This window comes from Elephas maximus, chromosome 14 (assembly GCF_024166365.1).
Source record: "Elephas maximus indicus isolate mEleMax1 chromosome 14, mEleMax1 primary haplotype, whole genome shotgun sequence".
NCBI classification, from domain to species: Eukaryota; Metazoa; Chordata; class Mammalia; order Proboscidea; family Elephantidae; genus Elephas; species Elephas maximus.
Window position 1 is genome coordinate 95,416,640 of NC_064832.1, and position 25,453 is coordinate 95,442,092.

General features: G+C 39.6%; 1 protein-coding gene across 10 annotated transcripts in view; it reads right to left on the bottom strand.

Annotated features, from left to right (window-relative positions):
• N4BP2L2 (NEDD4 binding protein 2 like 2) overlaps positions 1–25,453 on the bottom strand; it is an 80,229-nt gene that overhangs the window by 44,921 nt on the left and 9,855 nt on the right. For 2 of the 10 annotated variants that reach the window (XM_049853248.1, XM_049853247.1), the window contains exons 3-6: positions 21,778–21,902; positions 18,589–18,677; positions 18,118–18,194; positions 15,784–15,939 (exon numbers count right to left, since the gene is read on the bottom strand). The exons of 1 other annotated variant lie outside the window; for it this stretch is intronic. In XM_049853248.1, coding sequence (XP_049709205.1) covers positions 15,784–15,939; positions 18,118–18,194; positions 18,589–18,677; positions 21,778–21,902 — 447 coding nt within the window. Of the gene's footprint in view, positions 1–9,044; positions 15,940–18,117; positions 18,195–18,588; positions 18,678–21,777; positions 21,903–25,453 lie in introns of those variants that run through there. 7 more of the 10 variants (XM_049853255.1, XM_049853256.1, XM_049853251.1 and 4 more) reach the window with 7 other exon arrangements.

A 25,453-nucleotide genomic window follows, 5' to 3' on the forward strand; every position in this document is an offset into this window, starting at 1 on the left:
CCAAAAATGTGACTCAAACCCTTTGTGGAACAAATCAAGACTTAAATACATTTAAATTAGCATAAAAAAAACTATAAAGCAAACAAAGAAAAAGAAACAGAATACCCAAGAACTGTGGGACAATTACAAAAGATTTAAGTAACATACGCGTATGAGAATACAAGAGAAGAAAATATAAAACACAAATAGATACATTAAAAGTAAAGAGACGGAGAAAGACACATCATGTTAACACTAATCGAGAGGATGCTGGAATAGCCATATTAATTTCAGATAAAGCAGACTTCAGAGCAAGGAAACTTATCAGAGATAAAGACAGGCATTACACAATGATAAGAGTTTAACTGTCCGAAAGCCATACCAATCCTGTATGTGCCTAACAACAGAGCATTAAAATATGTGAGGCAAAAATATTTACCTGTGTTTTATTGACTATTCAGAGGCATTCAACTGTGTGGATCATAACAAATTATGGAAAACATTATAAAAAATGGAAATTCCAGAACAACTGGGCTCATGAGGAAACTGTACAGAGATCAAGAGACAGCCATTTGAACAGAGCAAGGAGATTACTGCGTGGTTTAAAGTCAGGAAAAGTGTGCGTCAGGGTTGTATACTTTCACCACACCTATGCAAACTGTATGCTGAGCAAATAATCGGAGAAGACGGACTATATGAAGAAGAATGGGGCATCAGGATTGGAGGACTCATTAACAACCTGCATTATGCAGACAGCACAACCTGCATTATGCAGACAGCACAACCTTGCTTGCTGAAAGGGAAGAGGACTGGAAGCACTTACTGACGAAGATCAAAGCCCACAGCCTTCAGGATGGATTACATCTCAACGTAAAGAAACAGAACTCCTCACAACTGGACCAAGAAGCAACATCATGATAAATGGAGAAATGAATGAAGTTGTCAAGGATTTTATTTTACCTGGATCCACAATCAACATCCATGGAAGCAGCAGTCAAGAAATCAAATGATGTATTGCATTAGGCAAATTTGCTAAAAAAAAAAAACCTTTTTAAAGTGTTAAAAAGCAAAGATGTCACTTTAAGGACTGAGGTGTACCTGACCCAAGCCATGGTGTTTTCAATCACTTCATATGCATGTGAAAGCTAGAGAAGGAGAAAGGAAGACAGAAGAAATGAAGCCTCTGGGTTGTGGTACCAGTGAAGAATATTGAATGGACTGCCAGAAAAACAAACCAATCTGTCCTGGAAGAAGTACAGCCAGAATGCTCATTAGAAGCAAGGACGGTGAGACTACGTCTCACATACTTTGGACATGTTATCAGGAGAGATTAGGCCTTGTAGAAGGACATCATGCTTAGTAGAGGGTCAGGAAAACCCTCAAAGTGGGTCGACAGTAGCCTCAAGCATAACGATTGTGAGCATGGCACAGGATCGGGAAGTGTTTCATTCTGTTGTACATAGGGTCACTATCAGTCAGAACTGACTCAACAGCACCTAACAAAAACAACATGAATCTAACAAAATATGTGCAGGATCTAAATGAGGAAAACTATAAAACTCTGATGAAAGAAATCAAAGCAGATATAATTAAATGGAGAGATATTCCATGTTCATGGACAGGAAGACTCAATATTTTTAAGATGTTAATTTTTCCCAGCTTGATCTATAGATTCAACACATTCCAAATCAAAATCCCAGCAAATTACTCTGTAGATATCGACAAACTGATTCTCAAGGTTGTATGGAAAAGCAAAAGACCCAGAATAACTAACACAACATTGAAAAAGAACAAACCAGATGATTCATGCGACCTGACTCCAAGACTTACTATAACACTACAGTGATCAAGACAGTGTGGGAGTGGTGAAGGACAAATAGATTAGCGGAAGAAAATAGCCCAGAAATAGGCCCACTCAAATATAGTCAACTAATCTTTAATAAAGGATCCAACTACATTATGGAAACGTCAAAACTATGGAGACTGTAAAAGATCAGTGGTTGCCAGGATGTCGGGGAGGGGGAGGGGACAAACAGGTGGAGCACAGGGCATTTTCAGGCCAGTGAAACTATTCAGTATGACACCATAATGGTGGACACATGACATGTATACATCCATCAAAACCCATAGGTCTGTACAACACGAAGTGTGAACGCTAAAGCAAACTGTGGACTTTAGTTAGTAATAGCGTATCGACATCAGTTTATCAATTGTTAACAAGTATACCACACAATGCAAAATGTTAGTAACAGAGAAACTAGAGGGAGGGCCAAGAAGGAGGTATATGGGAACCCTCTGTATTCTGCTCTGTTTTTTTCTGTTAACCTAATAAAAAAAAAAAAAAACCTAATACTGCTTTAAAAAATACTCTATTTTTAAAAAGTAGTATAACATCTATATCACTGTTGCTTCTTAAAGCTGGCACCAGAAATAATTTTTTGGGCTCTTCATTCTCTCATCAAACAAGTATAAGCCTGTGCTATGTGCTTAGCACCAAGACAGACCCTGAGGATATAAAGATGACAGAATCCCTGCCCTCAAAGAGCTTAGCCCCACAAAGCAGAGCTAGTCTGTGTTCCATACAAGACCCATCAGTCCCCATTACCTTCTCCTGAGTCAGCTACATATTCAATAGTGGGAGCCACACCTTATTTACTTTATATTCCCACCACATGCATATAGAAGGGGCGCAATACATGTCCAGTGAAAGTCTAGATAATGACAAACAATTCCTTAAAAGCTAAACACAGAATTTTTAAGCACTATATAGGATTATGGAGCCCTGGTGATGGAATCAAAGAGCTTGGCTGCTAAGCAAAAGATCCGCAGTTTGAATCCACCAGCTGCTCCTTGGAAACCCTACGGGCAGTTCTACTCTGTCCTATAGGGTCACTAGGAGTCGGAAACGACTTCATGGCAATGAAATATAGAATATGCAAGTTAACTCTATTACTCATTTCACATAATCAATTTTTCCACTTGAAATAGTCAAATTATAGATCATAAACTACAAAACAAAGCTACAATCGTCTTTAGAAATAATTTTTTCCAAGAATTCTGAACCTGGGTTCAGAATAGATATCAGGAGGTATATAAAATTCCAGACATTTTTGAAAAGATTATAGAGCAAGTGGATTAGGACCTAAAATTACAAAGCTAAGAACCCTGGGTCCAGTCAAATGCCTGATTTTATACATGAAGGGACTGGGGGACGGAGAAGGAAATGCCTTACAAGCCCCACTAGGCTACCCAGTGGAGGAGCTAGGACTGCACATACAGCATGAATCCTGAGGACCACCCTTCCCAGCCACTGTGCTAGGTGACGAACACAGAATGGTGAGCCAAACAGTTACAACCTGACTCATGGGTGCTTAAAAATAATGGGGAGATAATCATACACACATTACACGTGAATGAAGAAAAAGTGTATGAAATGGGAGAGATAATCACACACACATACACACGAATGAAGAAAAATGTATGAAATGGAGAGATAATCACACACACATACACGTGAATGAAGAAAATAATGTATGAAATGGAGAGATAATCACACACACACACACACGTGACTGAAGAAAAAAATGTATGAAATGGAGAGATAATCACACACACACACGTGAATGAAAAAAGTGTATGAAGTGTTTGGAGATCAACAAGCCTCATTACATCCAAAACTGTTCCCTGGAAGAGCAAGTATCACACACAATTCTCTCTCCATCCTTGGGTTTTCTACACTACAAGTTGCCCTAGATGCCCTACTGAGATGAAAAGAACCAAACCAATTGCCGTCAAGTCCATTCCAACCCACAGATCATTATCTCCTTAATATGAAAAGGTTGTTCTTGTCCTAAGGAGACTAGATCTAATAACTCCTATTAAAGGACCAAATGACCCCTGGGGTACAGTGGTTAAGCACTCAGCTGCTAACCAAAAGGTTGGCTGCTCCGTGGGAGAAAGATAGGGCAGTCTCCTTCAGGAAAGATTACAACGATGGAAACCCTTTAGGGCAGTTCTACTGGGTCCTATAGGGTCAGCTGAGTCAGAACCTGCTTTACCACAATGGGTTTGCTTTTGTTGCCATTAAAGGACCAAGGACCAAAGACACAGGAAAAAAAAAAAAAAAAAAATTGATGCCCTTGAGTCGATTCCAAGACACAGTACCCCAACCATACCCATGGCCGTCGAGTCGGTTGACTCATAGCAACTTCATAGGTCAGAGTAGAATTGCCCCATAGGGTTTTCAAGGAGCGTCTGGTGGATTTGAGACACAGTGATGACCAAAAAAAGCAAAAACCCAAACCTGTTGCAGTAGAGTCAATTCTGACTCATACAGACCCTACAGGACAGAGTAGAACTGCCCCATAGAATTTCCAAGCAGAGGCTGGTGAATTTAACCTGCTGAACATTTGCCTAGCAGCCGTACCTCTTAACTTCTGCACCACCAGGGCTCCTTAGAGACCAACGAAGACAAGATTCCTGCTCTCACGGCACTTACATTCTTAAGGGCATAAGATAATCTTTCTTAGTCTAATACTCTGGCTTCTGTTATTAAGTGCTGTCGAGTCGTTTCTAACTCATAGTGACCCTATGTACATCAGAACAAAACATGGCCTGGTTTTATGCCATCATCATAATCCTTGTTATGTTTGAACCCACTGTTGCAGCCACTGTGTCAATCCATCTCGATGAGGATCTTCCTCTGTTTTGCTGACGCTCTACTAAGCCTCATGTCCTTCTCCAGGGACTGGTCCCTCCTGATCATGTGTCCAAAGTATGTAAGACTAAGTCTCACCATCTTCACTTCTAAGAACATTCTAGCTATACTTCTTCCAACACAGATTTGTTCATTCTTTTGGAAGTCCATGGTATATTCAATATTCTTTGCCAACACCGTAATTCAAAGGCATTAATTCTTTTCCAGTCTTCCTTATTCATTGTCCAGCTTTCATATGCATATGAGGTGACCGAAAATACCATGGCTTGAGTCACATGCACCTTAGTCTTCAAGGTGACATCTTTGCTTTGTAAAATTTTAAATAGGTCTTTTGCAGCAAATTTGCCTAATGCAATGTCATTTGATTTCTGGACTGATGCTTCCATGGGTGTTGACTGTGGATCCATGTAAAATGAAACCTTGACAACTTCAACCTTTTCTTCATTTATCATGATGTTGGCTTATTGGTCCAGATGTGGTTTTTTTTTTTTTTTTTCCTTTTTTTATTGTACTTCAGATGAAGGTTTACAGAACTAGTTTCTCATTGAACATTTAGTATACATAGTGTTTTATGACATTAGTTAACAACCCCATGACAAGTCAACACTCTCCCTTCTCAATCTTGGGTTCCCTATTACCAGCTTTCCTGTCCCCTTCTGCCTTCTCGTCCTTGCCACAGAGCTGGTGTGCCCCTTTAGTCTCATTTTGTTTTATGGGCCTGTCCACTCTTTGACTGAAGGGTGAACCTCAGGAGTGACTTCATTAATGAGCTGAAAGGATGTCCAGGGAATATACTCTCAGGATTTCTCCAGACTCTGTCAGGCCAGCAAGTCTGGTCTTTTCTTTTTGTTAGGAATTTTTTTCTACATTTTTCTTCAGCTCTGTCTGGGGCCCTCTATTGTGATCCCTGTCAGAGCAATCAGTGGTGGTAGCCAGACGCCATCTAGTACTGGGCTCAGTCTGGTGGAGACCGTGATAGATGTGGTCCATTACTCCTCTGGACTAATCTTTCCCTTGTATCTTTAGTTTTCTTCATTCTTCCTTACTCCCGAGTTCTGAGGATTTCTGTTTTATGTTGAGGTATAACCCATCCAGAAGGATGTAGTCCTTGATCTTCATCAGTACATGCTTCCAGTCCTCTTTGCTAGTAGCAAGCAAGATTGTATCATCTGCATATTGCAGGTTGTTAATGAGTCTCCCTCCAATCCTGATGCTTGTTCTTCTTCATATAGTCCAGCTTCTTGGATTATTTGCTCAGCATACAGATTAAATAAATATGGTGAAAGGATACAACCTTGTCACACACTTTTTCTGATTTTAAACCACAAAGTATCTCGTTGTTCTGTTCGAACAACTGCCTCTTGATCTATGTACAGGTTCCTCACAGGCACAATTAAGTGTTCTGGAACATCCGTTCTTTGCAATGTTATTCATAATTTGTTACGATCCACACAGTCAAATGCCTTTGCATAGTCAATAAAACACATCTTTCTGGTATTCTCTGCTTTCAGCCAGGATCCTTCTGACATCAGCAATGATATTCCTAGTTTCACATCCTCTTCTAGATCTGGCTTGATTTTCTGGCAGTTCCCTGTTGATGTACTGCTGCAGCTGCTTTTGAACAATCTTCAGCAAAATTTTACCTGTGTGTAATATTAATGACCTTGTTTGATAATTTCCATCTTTCTTTGGAATGGGCACTAATAGGGATCTCTTTCAGTCGGTTAGCCAAGTAGCCGTCTTCCAAATTTCCTTGCATAGATGAGTGAACACCTCCAGCATTGCATTCATTTGTTGGAACATCTCAATTGGTACTCCTTCAGTTCCTGGAGGCTTGTTTTTTGTCAATGCTTTCAGTGCAGCTTGGGCTTCTTTCTTCAATACAATTGGTTCTTGATCATATGTTACTTCCAAAATGGCTGAACATCAACCAATTCTTTTTGGTATGACTCTGTGTATTCCTTCCATCTTTTGATGCTTCCTGCATCGTTTAATACTTTCTGCATAGAATCCTTCAACATTGCAAACTCGAAGCTTGAATTTTTTAAGTTGTTTCAGCTTGAGAAATGCCACGCATGTTCTTGCTTTTTTTCACATTTCATTACACTGTCTTCTTGAGCTGCTTTGAAATCTTCTGTTCAGCTCTTTTACTTCATTGCTTCCAATCACTTTAACTATTCTATTTTCAAGAGCAAGTTTCAGAGTCTCTTCTGATATCCATTTTGGTCTTTTCTTTCCTGTCTTTTTAATGACTTTTCTACTTTCTTCATACATGATGTCCTTGACGTCATTCCACAGCTCGTCTGGTCTTCAGTCAATGGTATTCTTTGTGTCAAATCTATTCTTGAAATGGTCTCTAAATTCAGGTGGGATAGACTCAAGGTTGTACTTTGGCTCTTGGTGACTTGCTTTAATTTTCTTTAGCTTTAATTTGAAGTTGCACATGAGCAATTGATGGTCTGTTCCACAGTTGGCCCTTGGCCTCGATGATACTGAACTTCTCCCTCTTTCCACAGATATAGTCCATTTGATTCCCGTGTATTCCATCTGGTGAGGTCCACGTGTATAGTAACCATTTATGTGGTTGCAAAAAGCTTTTTGCAATGAATAAGTTGTTGGTCTTGCGAAGTTCCCACATGTGACCTCCAGTGTCGTTTTTATCACCAAGGCCATATTTTCCAACTACTGATCCTTCTTTGTTTCCAACTTTCACATTCCAACCACCAGCAATTATTACTGCATCTTGATTGCATATATGATCAATTTCAGATGGCAGAAGTTGGTAAAAAGTCTTCAGTTTCATCTTTGGCCTTAGCGAGCGGTTGGTACATAAATTTGAACAACAGTCATATTAACTGGTCTTCCTTGTAGATGTATGGATATTATCCTATCACTGACAGTGCTGTGCTTCAGGATGGATCTTAAAATGTCCTTCTTGACAGTGAATGCAACGCATTCTTCTTTGTCATTCCTGGCACAGTAGACCATAACACTGACCGATTCAAAATGGCCAATACTAGTCCGTTTCAGCCCACTGATGCCTAGGATATCAATCTTTATGCATTCCTTTCATTTTTGACAGCTTCCAATTTTCCTAGATTCGTACTTTGTACATTCCACATTCCAATTATTATTTTTGTAGCCGTTTCTTCTCATTTTGAGTTGTGCCACATCAGCAAATGAAGGTCCCAAAAGCTTTATTCCACCCACGTCATTAAGGTCAATGTTTCAAGAGCTTCTACTGCTCTTTAAACTGCAAAGGGCTCTTTAAACTGCAAAGGGAAGATGGGACAGGAGAAATACCACTTTTGATTACTATCCTTCTAGCCCAACAATTTGTTTCCTATCATTCCCCAGAATTTGAAATATATGTTTTCTCATTCCTTTTTAATTAATTAAAAACGTCAGGTACCTGGACCACTCAGAACAGCATTCAGAAGCATGGATTCTGACACATGGGCTCTTCCCCCTCTCCCTGAGTGATGGCTGTCACAGGCTGAATTGTGTCCCCTAAAAAGATAAGTCCTAACTTCCAGTGCCTGTAAACACAATCATGTTTGGAAATGGGGTCTTTGAAGATGCTGTCTGTCAATTTGAGGTCATACTGGAGTAGGGTGGGTACTAATCCAATATGAGTGGTGTCCTTATAAAAGAGAAGACACACAGAGACACAAGGAAGAGGCTGTCTGGAAGAAGCTTTGTGATCAAAGAATTATGCTGTTGCTATAAGCCAAGGAACACTGGGGCTGCCAGAAGCTGGGGACAAGAAAGAATCTTCTCCTAGAGCCTCTGTAGAGAGTGTGGTCCTGCCTACACCCTCATTTTGGACTTCTAACCTCCAGAACTGTGAGATGATAAATTTCTGTTCTTATAAGCTACCCCCAGCCCCCGTCCAAAAAAAAAAGTCCAGATCTCCTATCAACTTTCTGCAAGTTCTTCAAATTTGCTTATATTCTACGTATAACATTTTAAATCACATTTTTGCTGGTGTTACATTACACTGTATTTCTGAAATCTCTACCCCATGATGTACTTGCTGCTTTCCAGATTCCTGAACTGAAACTGCTAATCTCTTCAGGGAGCCAATGCCATTTCTTCTTTTATGAAGCTTTCCCTATTCTGACAAAAATTCTACATCTAGTTAGACATTTAGAAATAAACAGAAAAACACAAACTACTCTATAGAATTAAAAAAAAAAATTAAAAAACCCAGTTCTTTAATTTTTTTTAACTTAACCTGGGGGGAAAAAAACAGGCAAATGAACAACAGTAAAAATCATTCATTTTGTACTTAAAGGCTTTCCTTGTAGAACCTAATTGTTTAATTCATTATATTATATATGAAACAAACTTATGTAACTGGGTATTCATTGTTCTTTAAGCCTGGAAAACAAATTCAAAATATCATGAAAGAAAAAGGATGCACTTACTACAAATAAAAAGAAAAACCTTTTATTTCTGCAGAAATTGAGAAAACTGACATAATTTCTATGACATCTACTACTAGCACACTTACCAAGTGGATACAGAAGAAAAATAATTAAGACCACTTACAAGTCATTTTGACCTATTTTAGGAAATACTGCCTGAAAATTAGTCAGCAAAACAAACAGCTTATGTAGTTTAACAATTCATTTATTGAACAGTACACATTTTATATGCTAATTTGAATCAGAAAATATTTTAACATTTAAGCAACACAGCACACATAAATAATTCACTGAGAAAACGTTACTGAAACATGAGTATCCGACCAACTTACAACCTGTGGAAGACACTTAAACTTTAAATGGTACAAACGTCTCTTTCAATCTTGGCTTTAAAAAATAGCACTCTACATGGCCATTTACATGTCTTCACTCAACTTCACTGGTGACTCAACGAATCTACGTCGTCGTCAGGTTCCATGCAGTTAATTTTGATTCATAGCGGCCCCACATGACACAGTGCAACTGCCCCATAGGGTTTTCTAGGCTATAATCTTTCTAGGGAGTCCTGGTGGCACAGTGATTAAGAGCTCGGGCAGCTAACCAGAAGGTTGGCAGTTTGAATCCACCAGCTGCTCCATGGAAACCCTATGAGGCAGTTCTACTCTGTCCTATAGGGTCGCTCTGAGCTGGTATCTACTTGATGGCAATTGGTTTGGTTTTTGGTTTTGGAATCTTTCTGGGAGAAGACTGCCAGGTCTTTCTTCTGTGGAGCCACTATGTGCATCCAAATTACCACTCTTTCAGTTCGCTGCTGAGCGCTTAACTTCTGTGCCACCAGGGCTCCTTAATGTACCTATTAAATCCTACAAATTCAAAAGGTACCATAAAGATGCACTCAACTTTCCACTGAAATTTCTTCCCCACCTTGGAAGAAAAAAAAAAAAGGCAAAATAAACAAAGGAAAAAGACAAAAGCTGATGACTACATGTTTAAAAGATACTATGGGAACGCAGTAGGGAAAGCACATCGGCCTAGGTTTGAGCCCCACTTCCATCCCTTCCCGGAGAAAGTATGCTGGGTAAGTTACTTAGCCTCGCTAAGATCATCTTCTCTTTAGAACCCCTTGTAAGGTTGTTATGAAAATTCAGAGACTGCAACAATCACAACAGGCATTAAATAAATGACAGCTATCTAAATAAATATAAATATCCTTAAATTAAGGCTTGTTGCTGTTAGATACCTACTGCTTATTGTGGCAATACCAGAGAATATGAAGACCTACTTGTAAAAGTTTAACTCAAAACAGTTACCGGCTTTCCTTTAAGACAACCTTCAAACATGACAAAATAGTGAATTCAAAAGGAAAAGTGTTCAATCAACTAGTTCTTAACTAAAACCGTTAAAAGTATGGTACATTTTTTCCCCCTCAAATTCATACATCCAAGTACTGTGCCATGTTACGGGATTCCTAGCCAGTAACACACTGATAGATTTTTATAAATCTTTTCATATCAAAGTTCTATCTAAACCACAGGGGCAGGAACCTAACTGTAAGCTGTGGTCTGTGAGCTTATCTTGACTTAAGTAAGGTTCAAGAAGAACAGTGAATGGATCAGTGGGAGAATGGTGGGGTGGGGTTACCTTCAGGAGTGTCAGTCACTCACCAGCCCATCTCCACAAAAAACTGAGCGAAGTTCCAGGAGGGTAGCTGAGCGTGAAATGGAGAGGAAAACAGCGTGCACAGAAAGAGGCTGAGAGAAACATGACTTTTCGACTTTTAAGACTATTAAAAAAAAAAAAAAAAGGGAAGAAGAAAGAGGAAGAACCCACACATCTCAATTTTCTTTGATTTCTGTTATACCAAAAAATTGCAAAGAAGAGCCAAAACAGAGTTCAGAATTACAGCTGAAAAGAAGGTAACACGGTTGCAGGATTACTGTAATCATTACTAGCTGTGGATGAACTAACCCAAGGGTCAGACTTTAAATTTACACGTTCCCTAACCAAAGACACTTAAAGCTGCTGAACAAGCAAGTCATCCAAATAATCGAGTGTATTTCAGTGAACTGTACTACACTCGACCACAATTTAAACTACGAATGAACAGACTGCTCTTCTTTTCTTTCTTTAGCTCCTAATGAAGCTGAGAAGCAAAAAGCCCAATAGCTTTGGTTATACTGGGACATGGATAATACTACAGGTAGTCTCCGACCTATGATGTATTCCAGTTATGACAAACTGCACTTATGGCTGTGGTCTGTTTTTTCTGTTGTTATACACCTTATCATTAGTAATATGTACTACATACAACGTTGCAGCGAGTAACTTGCTGATGTTACCATTAGCAGATACTCACAGATGTTCAAAGATCAGATTTATAAAGACATGAATAATAAAAGGCAATAATAATGAAAACAAACAAAAGAGGTATTCAACATACATCGAACAACTTACAACGGAGTCCTCAGAACGGGGCCCTACCATATGTCAGGGACTACCTGTACTTAATTGTTGCAATTGTCACATCAGGTATGTGGTATGGTCATTATTCAGACAGAAAATGTGTTAGGAGGAAAGGGAGGAAAAGATTATTTCTAATGTAAATAAGTAAATTAATTTCTTTTAAATGAACGAAAAAATCAAAACTTTCCAACAGACACAGACCTAGCTCTGGAATTAAGAGAACGATTATTCATTCTTGAGGCTCTCTTTCCAAACAGGCATTTGTGCTACCCTTGCTCCTGGGTACAATCTGACAGTGGCGACGTGTTAAGAATTTCTGTAGCGTATTAAAATTTACTGTTTACACACACGCATATAGTCTCATACAAAAACTACGCCAGTCAGAAGAGACTAAGGAAAGCTACTGGATGTGAACTGTGACCGTCCCATTACAAGTTTTCTAAACTCAGTTTCAGAAAATCTCAATTAGAAACTGAGGCTTGCTCTAAAATTTACAAACCAAGCAAAAGTAAAAACTTCTTAAACTTAAAACATTGGACTATTTGAATCAACTGAGCCAAGGCAACTACTGCGTGGCAAATAAAAAACGGGCCAGAGAGACCCCAGACAATCACAACCTCTTGCTCTTTCAGGATCTATTTTAGAAACAATTTTACTTCTTACCATGTGAGGGATATTTTAGAGGAAAAAAATCTAGTAAACATACAGGGAGATCAACTGTTTCAATGGTATATAATTAAAATAAAAAAAATTGGAATGCCAATTTGACCTGCAAAGAGAAATAAAAACATCACCAAACAGGACACTCATTAATTTCTTAATACAATCTATCCTTCCTGGTAAATTTACATGGTACAGCTAAAAATTTTAATGGGAAAAAAATTACTTACATATTTCCTGAAATTTATTCTAAAAATCACTAGGCTCAATCTATTACTTCTCCTTCCACCAGGTCACTGTTAACAAAACTAAGCTATACTTCGTTAGGGTTCTAGACAAAGTGGTATAACTCTGAGTGGGCTGCAATCCTCAGTTACTACATTCACAAGGCCCAGGGCACTTCACAGAATCCCAATAAAGGCTGGCAGATCTACCTAGTCAAAGCACTAATATATTAACAATTAAGCCTCTTTGGCATATTAAGGGCAGCGTGTCGCCTATCATTTTCTTTATAAATACTCACAGAACCAGCCTCAGAAACTTAGTCATTTCTTAAATAACAAAAAATTTGAGTACAGTCAAGACAAACTTTTACATCCTATGAAATCATGGAGTCTTTCAAACCTTATCTATATATAAAACTGGAAACTCCCAAAGTCTGTATTAATTAAACTCCACCATTCCAACAGCAAAAAATATAACCAAACCTTTATAAACCATTTCACTTTCAAAAAAGACATAAAACATAAAAAGCTACCATTTTCTTTCAGCAAGGTAAATACTTAAAGATTATCTATTTAAAAACCAGTACCAAAATTTCAACTTAATTAGCACACAAGTGGTTTTATTAACAGAATCATGACATACAAAAACTATAAATTTGCTCATCCCAAAGGAAAAATAATTTTTACACCAAGCCTATGAAAAAACAACTAAATATAACAATTATACTGAACAAACTAGAACCTATATTTTCCTTAACTAAGATGTATTCCATTTTATTAAACATTACCACCAATGCCCATGCTATTCTCTGTGGTGGAGGCCCACTCAGAGTGAGGGCTAGGGGCTGGGGCTGTGCCAGTGAAATTCTCTCTGAATGGGAGAAAAAAATTTGATAGAGAATGTTTAATTGGTAAATTTCATATTTTTATAGACTTAGCACTAACCAACGAATTATAATAGTGATTTGATTATCTTTCCTTGTATATGCACTCCTCCATTCTGTTTCTATCCCCCCAACTCCATCAAAAAAAAAAAAAAAGAAAATTAGCCAGAGTGCTTGGAGAAACTGTTAATTTTCTGCCTTAAAACAAAAAACCCAAACTTGAAAGTCTTTAAAAATGTTAGTTTCCCTGTCTCCAAAAGCATTTATAATTTAAAAAAATTAATTGGTAATGGTTAATCATCTTCGAACAGTTATTGGGTACTAAAGATGTACTAGGAGATGAAGCTGTATTTGTAATAAAATCTGGACGTTTGTTTCAGACTTCATGTATAATGTGAGGAGCCCTGGTGGTGAAGTGGTTAAGAATTCAGCTGCTAACCAAAAGGTCAGCAGTTCAAATCCACCAGCTGCTCCTTGGAAACCCTGTGGGCAGTTCTGCTCTGTTCTATAGAGTCACTGTGAGTTGGAACTGACTTGACAGCACCTAACAACAACATATATATGAACAAATCCCCTCATGATCCCTCTTTCCCAAAGATAGTCTTCTACTTCCTCCAAATAAATTTGCTGAATTAAGAGTCTGTTATTCAAAGCTACGGGTTTACAGTACTATTGCTCCTGAACAAAACTTTATAAAGAAGAAGGAAAGGGATCCACAGTACACCTAAGAATTGTTTCACCTGACCCAAGGTTTTAAAAAATGTGCTAATTTACATCATAGAATACTGGAAAAACACAAGCCTGAGTATCAAGAAGTATTGCTCTGAAACAAAGGAATATATGAAAACAGGATGAAAAAGATTTGTATACGTGTACATAAGTATATATACATTTAGACAGAAAACACGAGTTAGCATATCCTGACTATCTCATATTTAGTGAAGATGAACAGAGACACGCATACGTATGTGTTAAACACGATAAAGCAAGGTACTAGCGGTTCACCTACAAACAGCACTGAGCAGTACAACACAGAAATCACACTCATCTAGCTACAGGCAGCTCATCAGACCTTGTTGAGAGTACTGCAGCTGGTTTTGAGCCTCATGAAGCTTAAAAAATAATGTGAAGATTTGGCAGGTTGTTTAAAGTTAAAAAGATCAGCAAAAAATTTTAAAACAATACCTGAAGGAAGATGATGGGAATCAGAATGGACTGGTTTAGGAGAAAGAAGTTTAGAGGCTATGAAATATCATCATATAAAACTTACGAAGGAGCATAATTCTTTAAAAAGTAGCATTCTATTTAGCCGGTTGGTCCTAAGAGAGTAAACCAACGCAAAGACCAACGAAATATCTCCTGTAAAACAACAAAGACTAAAGGAGGCGGTGGAGTTTCCCGTCCTGCTGCTGCAAGAGAAGAGCTGAATTACCCAGGGAGGTCCAGGCAAGGCTCGGTGGAGGCACGGCTATGAGTTACAAGACCCAGGAAACGAATTCCACCTCAGTTTTTTTTAATTTTAAGGGAAGAAAGCTGGCTCTATAGAAAAATTAAAACCAGAAAAAAGAAAATATCCTACAGGTTAAATCTTCTTATAGCCAATGCTAGGTAAGCAACTGTCTGAAATATTGTTTATATAACAAAATACTGCCTTAAACTGAATAGAGAAATGCGATACAGAGTTGCCTCAGGAACTTTTTCTAAGGACACAGATAATTCCCTCTGTACCCCTTCCAGCATTTTGGGCGGGGGGGCGTATGGGAGGGGGTGTGGCTGGAGAAGGGTGATGAATATGTATATTACGGAGAAAACACCCCCAGGCGACTGACACATCTACTGCACAGCATTTGCTGGGGAATCTCATCTGAACTAAGTGCTGTGTTACACCTTCAAAATATTTTCGTCACACAGATTAAACTGCCGAAACATAATCTCCTCTGTATAACGAATAACGGGGTCAGCTAAGGTTCCCTGTGACAAATTAGCATTTCTTGCATATTGAAGGTAGTCAAGGAAAAATACTGGAACTTCAGGAAAAATGAGACTTAGATACGAACTATAAAAAATTGTTTATCTACAAAACAGATAAAACTAGTTTAAAATTGAACTGTAGAAAAACATTCTAGCTCCTACCCACTTTACTCAGGTGTTTTCATAATAACCAGAGGTATTACAAAAAAAGATTATAAAAACATTTAAAATACAATTTCTATAATTTTTATTTACAGTTTAAAATTTAAACATCTTGCTGGGAACATCCTTTGTGAGGCACTGGAGTCTTTTTATTTGACACTAGTTAGATGTTTCAGGACAGGCTCACTAATTTTTTTGGAAGCGCAAGCAACAAATGTGCCAGCTGCGAACAGCCCGCTCAGTAATCATCTGTGACACCCACGTGGCTGTGTGAGCCCAGAGGCCCTCCCCACCTCTGCCTCCCGGGCGGAGGAGGAGGTCGCTGCGTGCCCTGCGTGCCTTTGTGCGACGGCTCCACTGAATTCATTACAACGGAGATGGACACTTGGTACTCATAACGCTCCAACATTTGAGCAATCTTCTTCCGAGACACACCATGCTTATTCCTCCTGCCGAGACAGAAAAGCGTTTTAAATCTTTTCTTCACAACCTGTAGGCTTAGAGATTAGACCACTTTATAGCAACAGAATACAGATCTCTAAGTTATATTTTTGCAAATAAACACCTGAAGATGTATTTCATTTACCCACATTTTGTACAAAACAATCTCTACTGGCTCTCTCAGTTTTTAACATATTTTTAAAAGGTCTAAAATTACCATAATCGATTACGCCCCTTTTCACAGAGCCACTTGGTCACTGAGGGAAGAGCACATACCCACCCACCCCCGGCCTTTTGTTTAAACAAAATAAAAGATAACGAGACACTGTTTTGAGAGTTAGAGAATGATGGAGTGGGCTTCTAGGACTTAACAAAAATCAACATAAAACATCACTTTGTAAAACTAGTTTTAGGGCAGCTCCTGTAGCATGTAAAAGTATTATTATCACATCTCACAAACACTGCTGAGTGAAAGAAATCGACACAAAGTTAAGTTATAACGTTTGATATAAAGTTTGAAAAGGGCAAATTTAAACAATGTTGTTAAGGCAAAAGACGCTGTGGTAAAACTCTGCAGCAAGGAAGTGACAGTGATCGTAGCGGCATGCTGTCGAGTCCAGTCCGACTCACAGCAACCCCAGGTGATGGAGCAGAGCTGCCCCATAGGGTTTCCTAGGCTGCGATCCTCAGGGGAGCAGATCGCCAGGCCTTTTTCCCATGGAGCGGCTGATGGGTTCCAACTGCTGACCTTTTGGTTAGCAGCTGAGCACCTAACCACCGCGCCACCAGGGCTCCTTAGGGAAGTGATTACGAAGTCCAGAGAGTGGGTGCCTGCAGGGATGACAGGAAGGTGGGAGTGGGAAGAGGACCTGAGAGCTCCAAGGTGCAGTCAGTGCTCTCGGATACAGGTGATGACAAAAGGAGCGCTCAATTTCTAAAAAATTTGCTGAGCTGTATATTCATGTTGTGCACTTTTCTGTGTGTTTACTGTATATGATAACCAAAAGGGGCTTAAAAGTTATTCTTGACCCTCAGAGAACTTTCTAAAATTTCTTTTTCCTCACAGTCTTCTGTAACTTGGCTTGGACACAACAAAACACACAGGGCCGTGTTTTACACTTAATACTGCAGTTCTAGATTTACTAATAATAATGTTAACTCATTTTTCCCAGAAAAGGGTCACAGCATTAAAGTTCATCTTTCAAAACTATTGATATTTAGATTCAAGATGAGAAAAAAATATAGAAAAAAGACAGAAGACAGAAGGAAAAAAAGATCTGCGGCTGCGAATTGGCAAGATATGACTAAATAAATCCACAAGATGCCAAAAGTGATTATTCAATCTCAATTCTTTTCCAAAATGAGTCAGATCCATGGAAGATATCAGTCAAACTGGCTTTGCTGTGTAAAGTCAATTTCCATTTAGAATTCACAAGTTCTGAAATCTCAACAGCTGTGAAAGTGGGCGTTTCTGGGGACTGACGTGGCAGCAAAATCTGAGCAGACTTGGACCCATTTGGCAGCACCATCTACCCTGAATTAATGTTAGATTGTTTGGGATCGTTCTCATCTAACTCAGCGTGTCTAGCTATGATCTGCTCCAGGACTATTAAGACCTTCCATTACGACATGTTGCGCCAAACTCTGCCAGGCCGTTAGAGTTGATACGTCTGCTGTAGTACTACTCTTCTAGATACAAAAAATCCTGAACTCCAAAACACATGGATTCCAAGATCTTGGTTCAGGGATTACAAACCTGTAGCAGCAAAGCTGGAAAAGGGGGGAGCGAGATAAAAAGACCAGGTAACTCACTAGAAGAAATGTGATGGGGCCTACAAGAGAATTTGGAAGGGCAATGCAGAGCTGGACTAGCTAAAAACCAGAGGGAAATGTTCTAATTCTCCCCTGCAAGTTACTATTTCTCCACTAGCATTCGATATACACATTTAACAAGGCAAGGCTCCTTGTCATTGTTAGTTGCCTTCGAGTAAATTCCGACCCATTGCGACCCTCTGCGCCACCCGGGGACCCCACCAATGTCCCTCTTCACAGAAAGTAAGATGTGCCACAGTCCCAGTTCACAAACAGCAAAGGGACAACAAGAAAAAGCTAGTAAAGAAAACTGACCATGTAGAGGAGAAAACAAAGAGAAAGAGAAGAAATCAATAAAAATGCAAGTGCCTTACTTTTCTAATTCTTCAGGATCAAATTTCCACCAAGTCTCGGGTTCATGAAACTCTACTCTGTATCCTTTTCCTATGGCCTACACAAAGAAAGGAGAAAAAAAAAAAAAAAAACACAAACCCAGAGAATACGTCTTCACGTAAGAAAGAAGGCAGATGGATACAAACTTCAACCAGACAGCACTTCTACATTTGCTCAACCAAGAACAATTTTACTTCAAAAAATAATACATTTTGTAAAAATCTCAACTGGACGAACTCCAATTACCACCCTCAAGTCCAGGCAAAACTAACAGGAGGAGTAATTTTTTAATAAGCGCCACGACTAATTTTTACAAAACGAAGCAAACCAACAAACCTCTTTAGAAATGAGGACACATGTTTTACCCATTAAGAGCAAAGCAGCCAAATTTTCAGAATATACAAAAATTGACAACAATAAAAATAAGAAACCCTTTCGTATCTCGTATTTACCATTTCCACGTATGGTTTCATCTCCCAAGCTTGCGTGTTAGTGTTGTCTATTATAACTGGAGATCGCCCCTGCGCCATAGCTTGTTTGGCTGAAATGCAAGTAAATTAGAAGACAAAAACAAAAAACAGACTGCTATTAGGTTAAAATATACAAACAAGATAAAATTCCAACATCCGTTATTAAGAAACGTTCTACACCTCTGTATTTAACACCAACATTACCCAAATCTTGAGTCAGTGCCATGAAAAGGCAGGCCCCTCCTAGGTGAACAGGCAACTGAGAGACATGACCACGTGCAGTGTGTGTCCTCCCGATCAGGTGCTGGCTTTGAAAAACCAGCTGTAAATGACATTTTGGGGACAACAATTTGTTGAGCCTACAGCTAATCAAGCCTCCAGTCTGGCGCAAACTTTCATTTACAGGAGACGTTAAGAGACAGAGGGACGAGCTAAACCTGAATGTGGGCTGGGCACGAGAGGAGATGAAAAGGTAGGGACACAGAAGACAGACTTGTTAACTGAAAACGGCAAGTGACTGAACAACATTTAAGGATGACCTCACTTAAGCCAGAGGTAAAGATCTGGAAAGATTTATACTAAGGTATTAAAAGTGGTCATCTGTAGGTGCAGGAATATCTGTATTTTATGTTTATCTGTATTACCAATATTGTCCAATTTGCTACAATGTACAAATAATTTTTTTTAAGTAAGAAAAGCTAATATAAAAAAATAAAGTGCTATGCACTTATCATTATTTACCAGCAAAACTTCATAAGCCACATTTAAGTGGCTCGTGCGTTATTTCCCAGGATTATGAATTCTCAGATGGGGAATCGCGGGAGGGTGGGGTTTTTAAAATGTACCTCTCTCTGCCCATGCCGCCTCTTCCCCCATGAGGTAAGAATCATGGCCTCGTGAGCCACTGTGGATGATGGGAATGTGTGCAGCCCTTAGGTGCAGCAAAGAACCATAATTAAGAAGTCCTGACAAAAACAAAAAGGCTGAGGCAAAATGCAGTCACATGGGTGTTTTCTTGGGACTTAGAAGTCAGTAATTTCTACACAAGAGAAACTTTTAAGCAGTAATAACTACCAACTAACCAACCAGCCACGGTGGGATGCAGGTTTGGGAGAGGATAATTCTAAGTACCAAGAAATTTACAATCTGGGTCACAAATAGGATACCAAAATGCTATCACTACCCAGTACTCCATCCTGAACAGTGATCAAATCTTCCATTAAAAAAAGCTTATTAAAATAATTTTCCTTTATGTTTGACAAGCTTATACCTCCAAGAAGTTATGTGCTGGGAGACACTGTTAGCTGCCGTCGAGTCAGTTCTGACTCTTGGTGACCCCGTGTCTGCTCCGTAGGGTTTTCAAGGCTTTCAGCTTTCAGAAGCAGATCACCAGGCCTGTCTTCTGAGCCGCCTCCGATGGGTTTGAACCACTAGCCTTTCGGCTCGCAGTTGAGTGATTAACGGTTTGTACCACCCAGGGACTCCTATATTCTGGAAGAGGAGCTCATTAACCAGATAACTTTAACTTGTGGGAATGGCAAGATTACTCTCTTCCCAGGAATAATCTCATCCAACAGCACATTCAGGAGCCCTGGTGATGCGGTGGCTAAACACTCGGCTGCTAACCGGAAGGTCAGTGGTTCAAACCCAGCAGCCACTCTGTGGGAGAAAGATGTGGCAGTCTGCTGCTGTAAAGGTTACAGCCTTGGGAACCCTATGAAGCAGTTCTACTGTCACATGGGGTCGCTAAGAGAACAGATCCGACAGTGATGGGTTTGTTTGGTTTTGGAATACCACATTCCAGTGCACTCCACAAGAGCAGACTCCACAAGAACAGAACTCCTAAGTAAACAGGCTCCAACTATACTTAAATAAATAATAACGAGAGCCAATTTCTTAGACAAATTAACCACCATACCCTAAAAAAGAGGAGAAAGACGGCTTTGGAGATGCTTTGAATTTATAAGTGTTCTAAGATGAATTTATATCCTAATAGTAATAAACATGGAAACCCTGGTCGTGTAGTAGTTAAGTGCTATGGCTGCTAACCAAAACATCCGCAGTTTGAACCCACCAGGAGCTCCCTGGAAACTCTACGGGGCAGTTCTATTCTGTCCTATAGTGTTGCTATGAGTCAAAATCCAATCGACTCGACAACAACAGGTTTTTAATAATAAACACGCTCTAACACGAGGGCCCAGAGTGGTACAAATCGTTACGTGCTCGGCTGCTATCCAAAAGGTTGGAGGTTCGAGTCCACTCCGAGGCACCTTGGAATAAAGGTGATCTACTTCCAAAAGCCAGCCACTGAAAACCCTGTGGAGCGCAGTTCTACTCTGACACATATGGGGTTGCCGTGAGTTGAAATCGACTAGATGGCAACTAGTTTTAACATGAGGCAAACAGATATGCCCGGAATGGTGCCTGGCATTTTAAAGTACTCAATAAAATATATGTTAAAAAAAGCAATTTTTCCTTAAAGGAAATAGGCCATGCTTAAAATTTTCAAAATGGCAATCTGTATCCATAAAGATTACAGCCAAGAAAACCCTATGGATGACACATGCCACAACATGGATAAAACTTAAAAACATTATGCTAACTGAAAGCAGCCAGACACCAAAGAACACATATTACATGACTCCATGTATCTGAAATGTCCAGAACAGGCAAATCCAAAGAAACAGAAAACAGGTTAGTGGTCACCAGGGGCCAGGGGAAGAGGGAGTGGGATTGACTGTGAATGGGTATGGGGTTTCTTTCTGAGGTACTGAAAATGTTATAGAATTAGACAGCAGTGATGGTTGTACAACTTTGTGAAGATACTAAAAACTTTATTTGTACACTTTAAAATGGTGAATTTTATTGTATGTGAAATTATATCTCAATAAAAAATAATGAAAAAAAAATTCCCTCCCCCAAAAAAGAAAACCCTATGGAACAGGTCTACTCTGTAACACATGGGGTTGCCATGAGTCAGAATCAACTTGATAGCCATGGTTGTTTTTTTTTTTTTTTTTCCCAAATAGATGATGCAATTGGGTCTCAGAGCTGCTAAACAGCTTGTCAAAGTCACTTAGCTGGTAAAAGTCTGAGTGTAGAATAAAACTCAGGTCTTCTGACTTTTAGCCAACTAGTACTCTATCCCAGTAGACTTAACCCAAAACAAACCTCTGTTCTGATTCCAGTCATGGGCATCACCGAGTTGATTAACATTATACCTGTACCCATCTTGATAGCGAAAATAGTCATCAGTGCTGAACACAATGCCATCACGACTCTGACCAAGCAGAATTCTGTTAATAAAAGAAATCATAAAGGTGCCATTTATGAAATCTATTACCACCAGTAATAAACCGCATAGGAAAGGTTACTGAATGAATTTCTGGTACTTACCTGTTAAGAAAACCAAACCAAACCCAGTGCTGTTAAGTCGATTCCGACTCATAGAGACCCTACAGGACAGTGTAGAACTGCCCCATAGAGCTTCGAAGCAGCACCTGGTGGATTCGAACTGCCGACCCTTTGGTTAGCAGCCGTAGCATTTAACCACTACACCACCAGGGTTTCCACTTACCTGTTAGGATACAGCAAACTGAACAGTACAGGAGCTGACCACCACTATAAGGGTTCAGATTTCAAATATCACGTCACACCTAAATCTACACAATTACGGCCAGTACCAGAACCTTTTAAAAGCAGCACTTCTATGACAGCCTTTTCAAACACTCTTAACCAAATCACAGAATTAAGTCAACTGTCATCCATTTTTCAACTTTAGTGAATTTGTATTTGGTGTATGAAATTCCCTAAATTTAGTGCAAGAGGTAACCCAAAAAGCAAATAAGCCTAAACAAGCAACTCATCTGGGGAGGACCGTATCTGACTCCATACAAATGGCTGTGAATTCATTGCCACGAAGCACAAATACATGTGACCTTCCAGGAGGAGTCACAGATCGTTCAAGGTTATAAAACCTGTGATCCCCCAAAATATAATCCCTTTGAAAACTTTAAGAGATTAAATTACTAAAAGAAATGCTAAATTGGAAAACCATTGTTTTATATGCTTTTACAATAAAAACAAATTACTAAATAAAATTTATGATTACTAAATAAAGAAGAAACTCTCAGATTGTCCATAACAAAGCTTTGTCTTGACAACGTGATACCTGCTGCTGTCAAGTCGATTCCGACTCACAGTGACCCCATATGACAGAGTAGAACTGCCCCACAGGGTTTTCTAGGGTGTCATCTTTACGGGAGCCGATCACCAGGTCCTCCTCCCATTGAACCACCGGGTGGGTTTGAACTGCCAACCTTTTGGCTAGCAGCCGAGCGCTTAACCACTGTGCCACCAGGGCTCCTTAACAATGTAATATCACCTTAAATTTCCAAGGACAGAGAGGTTAATCAGTGTCCAGAGCGTCAGGAGAATCCTTGTAACTCATGAAAGAGACTGGGGTGTGCAAAGAAACGGAGAAAAGCAGTAAGAGAATAATTTGGACAAACAAAAGGATTTTTTGTATTTTGTTTCTCTTCTCTCTCAACCACTAGGCAGCTGAGTATCATTTTGTAACTTTTTTTTGGAGGGGGAGAATGGGGTAGAAAGTGACAGAAGAGACTGAGAGCAAAAGAATATTGTCCCAGGATGGCTCAAGAATATTTAATCCACCAGTTCCCACAGAACTGACTCTGACTCATGGCGACCTCATGTGTGTCAGAGAAGAGCTGTGCTCCCCAGGGGTTTCGGTGGTTGATTTTGCAGAAGTAAATCACCAGGCCTTTCTTCCAAGGTGTCTCAGAGGGGACTCGAACCTCCAACCTCTCAGTCAGCAGCTGAGCATGTCAGCCACTAGCACCACCCAGGTACTCCTCAAAAACATTTACTTCCTACTAAAAACTAGGAAGGATTTCAACTACTACTGTGACAAATATGTCATCTCGTCTTCTCTCAGCTTGTAATAAAATTACGTAAACTTTACAATAAAAATAAAACCGTATTTATCAAATAAAAACACATAAAATCAGAGTTCAAATTATTTCAAACAAATCACATGAAAGTCAATCATTTGGGTCTCTGTTCCTTGTCTTTCCTTGTTTTGGGGGCTGCAGTTGAATTGCTGTTTTTAAGCAACCATAATTTTTCCAAAATATACCCATCCAACATCTTTGGCATCTTCTATAAATGCCACAATATTAACATTTTAAACCCAAAGCTTGATGACCTGAAAACAGATTTCGATCATATTCAACCATATAAACCAAACACCAAACCCAATGCCGCTGAGTTGACTGCAACTCATGGCAACCTCATAGGACAGAACTGTCCCATAGGGTTTCCAAGGCCGTAATCTCTACAGAAGCAGACTGCCGCATCTTCTTCCTGAAAGTAGCTCGTGGGTTAGAGCTGCCAACCTAAAGGTTAGTAGCCAGCAATTAACCACTACGCCACCAGGGCACTGCATTCAATCACACAATACCTTAGTAGTACCAGACTCCCATCTTTCCAAAATGCCCTGGTTTTCTTCTCCTGTGCTCCATTACAGGCAGTCCCTACGTTACAACAGAAATCCCTTCCTGAGTGTGTCTTCAAGTCCAATTTGCAGCTAAGTCGGAAAAGGTGCATATGGTTCTGGCATTCTGCTCCGTCCTACAGGGTCAACGACACTGGGTTTAGTGCGAGAAGAGGCTAGAAGCCTCTTTAATGATGTAAAAGCCGCACAAGCAGCAAGTGAAGCTGATTGTGATGACGAAGTTGGTGGTGGTAGGGACTGGTTCAATCGTTTCAAAAGAGAACAAATTTGCATAATACTAAAGGGCAAGTACAGCCGTCCCTAAATCGGATGCTCACAACCCAGAGGCTTATTTTATTAGTAGATGACTTTTAAGATGTTAATAAAACCATACTCCAAGACTCTAGTAACTTCTGCATCAAAGAAATTTTTCAACCTCTCACAAATCAAAAGAGGCAAGGGTCGGTAAATCAATTTATGTCACTGAACCAGGTCAACACCAAACATGAACAATTCTCTACAAAAAGCATCTTTTTAAAACACATAAATCACCGTTACAGTAAATAATTTTAGCTAAGAAACTGCTTCCTCCCAGACGAGACAGATTGCTCAGATACCATTTAAAAATTTTCCTGAATAACCTCCAACTAGTTTTGATTTTGTTTTAATAAACCTTTATTTGGGGGATTTGTATTTTAAAAAATACCTATGTGAATCTGGAGATGTCTGATGCCATACCAAGCATTTGATGCAAAAATATTTGAGAATATTAGTATTTTCAAAATTAAAGATGTGGCATCTGCTTCCGTAGAGATTTACGGCCTTGGAAACCCAATGGGGCAGTTCTACTCTTTCCTACAGGGTCGCTATGAGTCAGAATCAAGTCAACTGCAACGGGTTTGGTAGCACAGTGGTTAAGCTCTTGGCTGCTACCAAAAGTTCTGCGGTTCGAACCCACCAGCTGCTTCTGGGGAGAAGGATGTGGCAGTCTGCTTTGTAAAGATTACAGCCTTGGCAGGTCCGTGAGGCAGTTCTACCCTGTCCCGTAGGGTGGCTCTAAGTCAGAATCAACTCAGTGGCAATGGGTATCACCACACTTGATCCTCACAACAACCCTGCCAATTCGGTATTAACCCAAATCCAAAAAAGAAAATAAACTCAGAATTCAGGCCACCGCACTCACACAGTCATGGGAGTGCCCCGATTAGGGGTCTCTTGAACTCCAAAACCAATGGCCTCTGGCATTCCCTGCCTCCTGGTCCCACACCTGTGTGGGTGGGCTGGATTTAATGACTACTGTCTCAGAAGTAGCTGTGGCAGGGTGTCACTTAG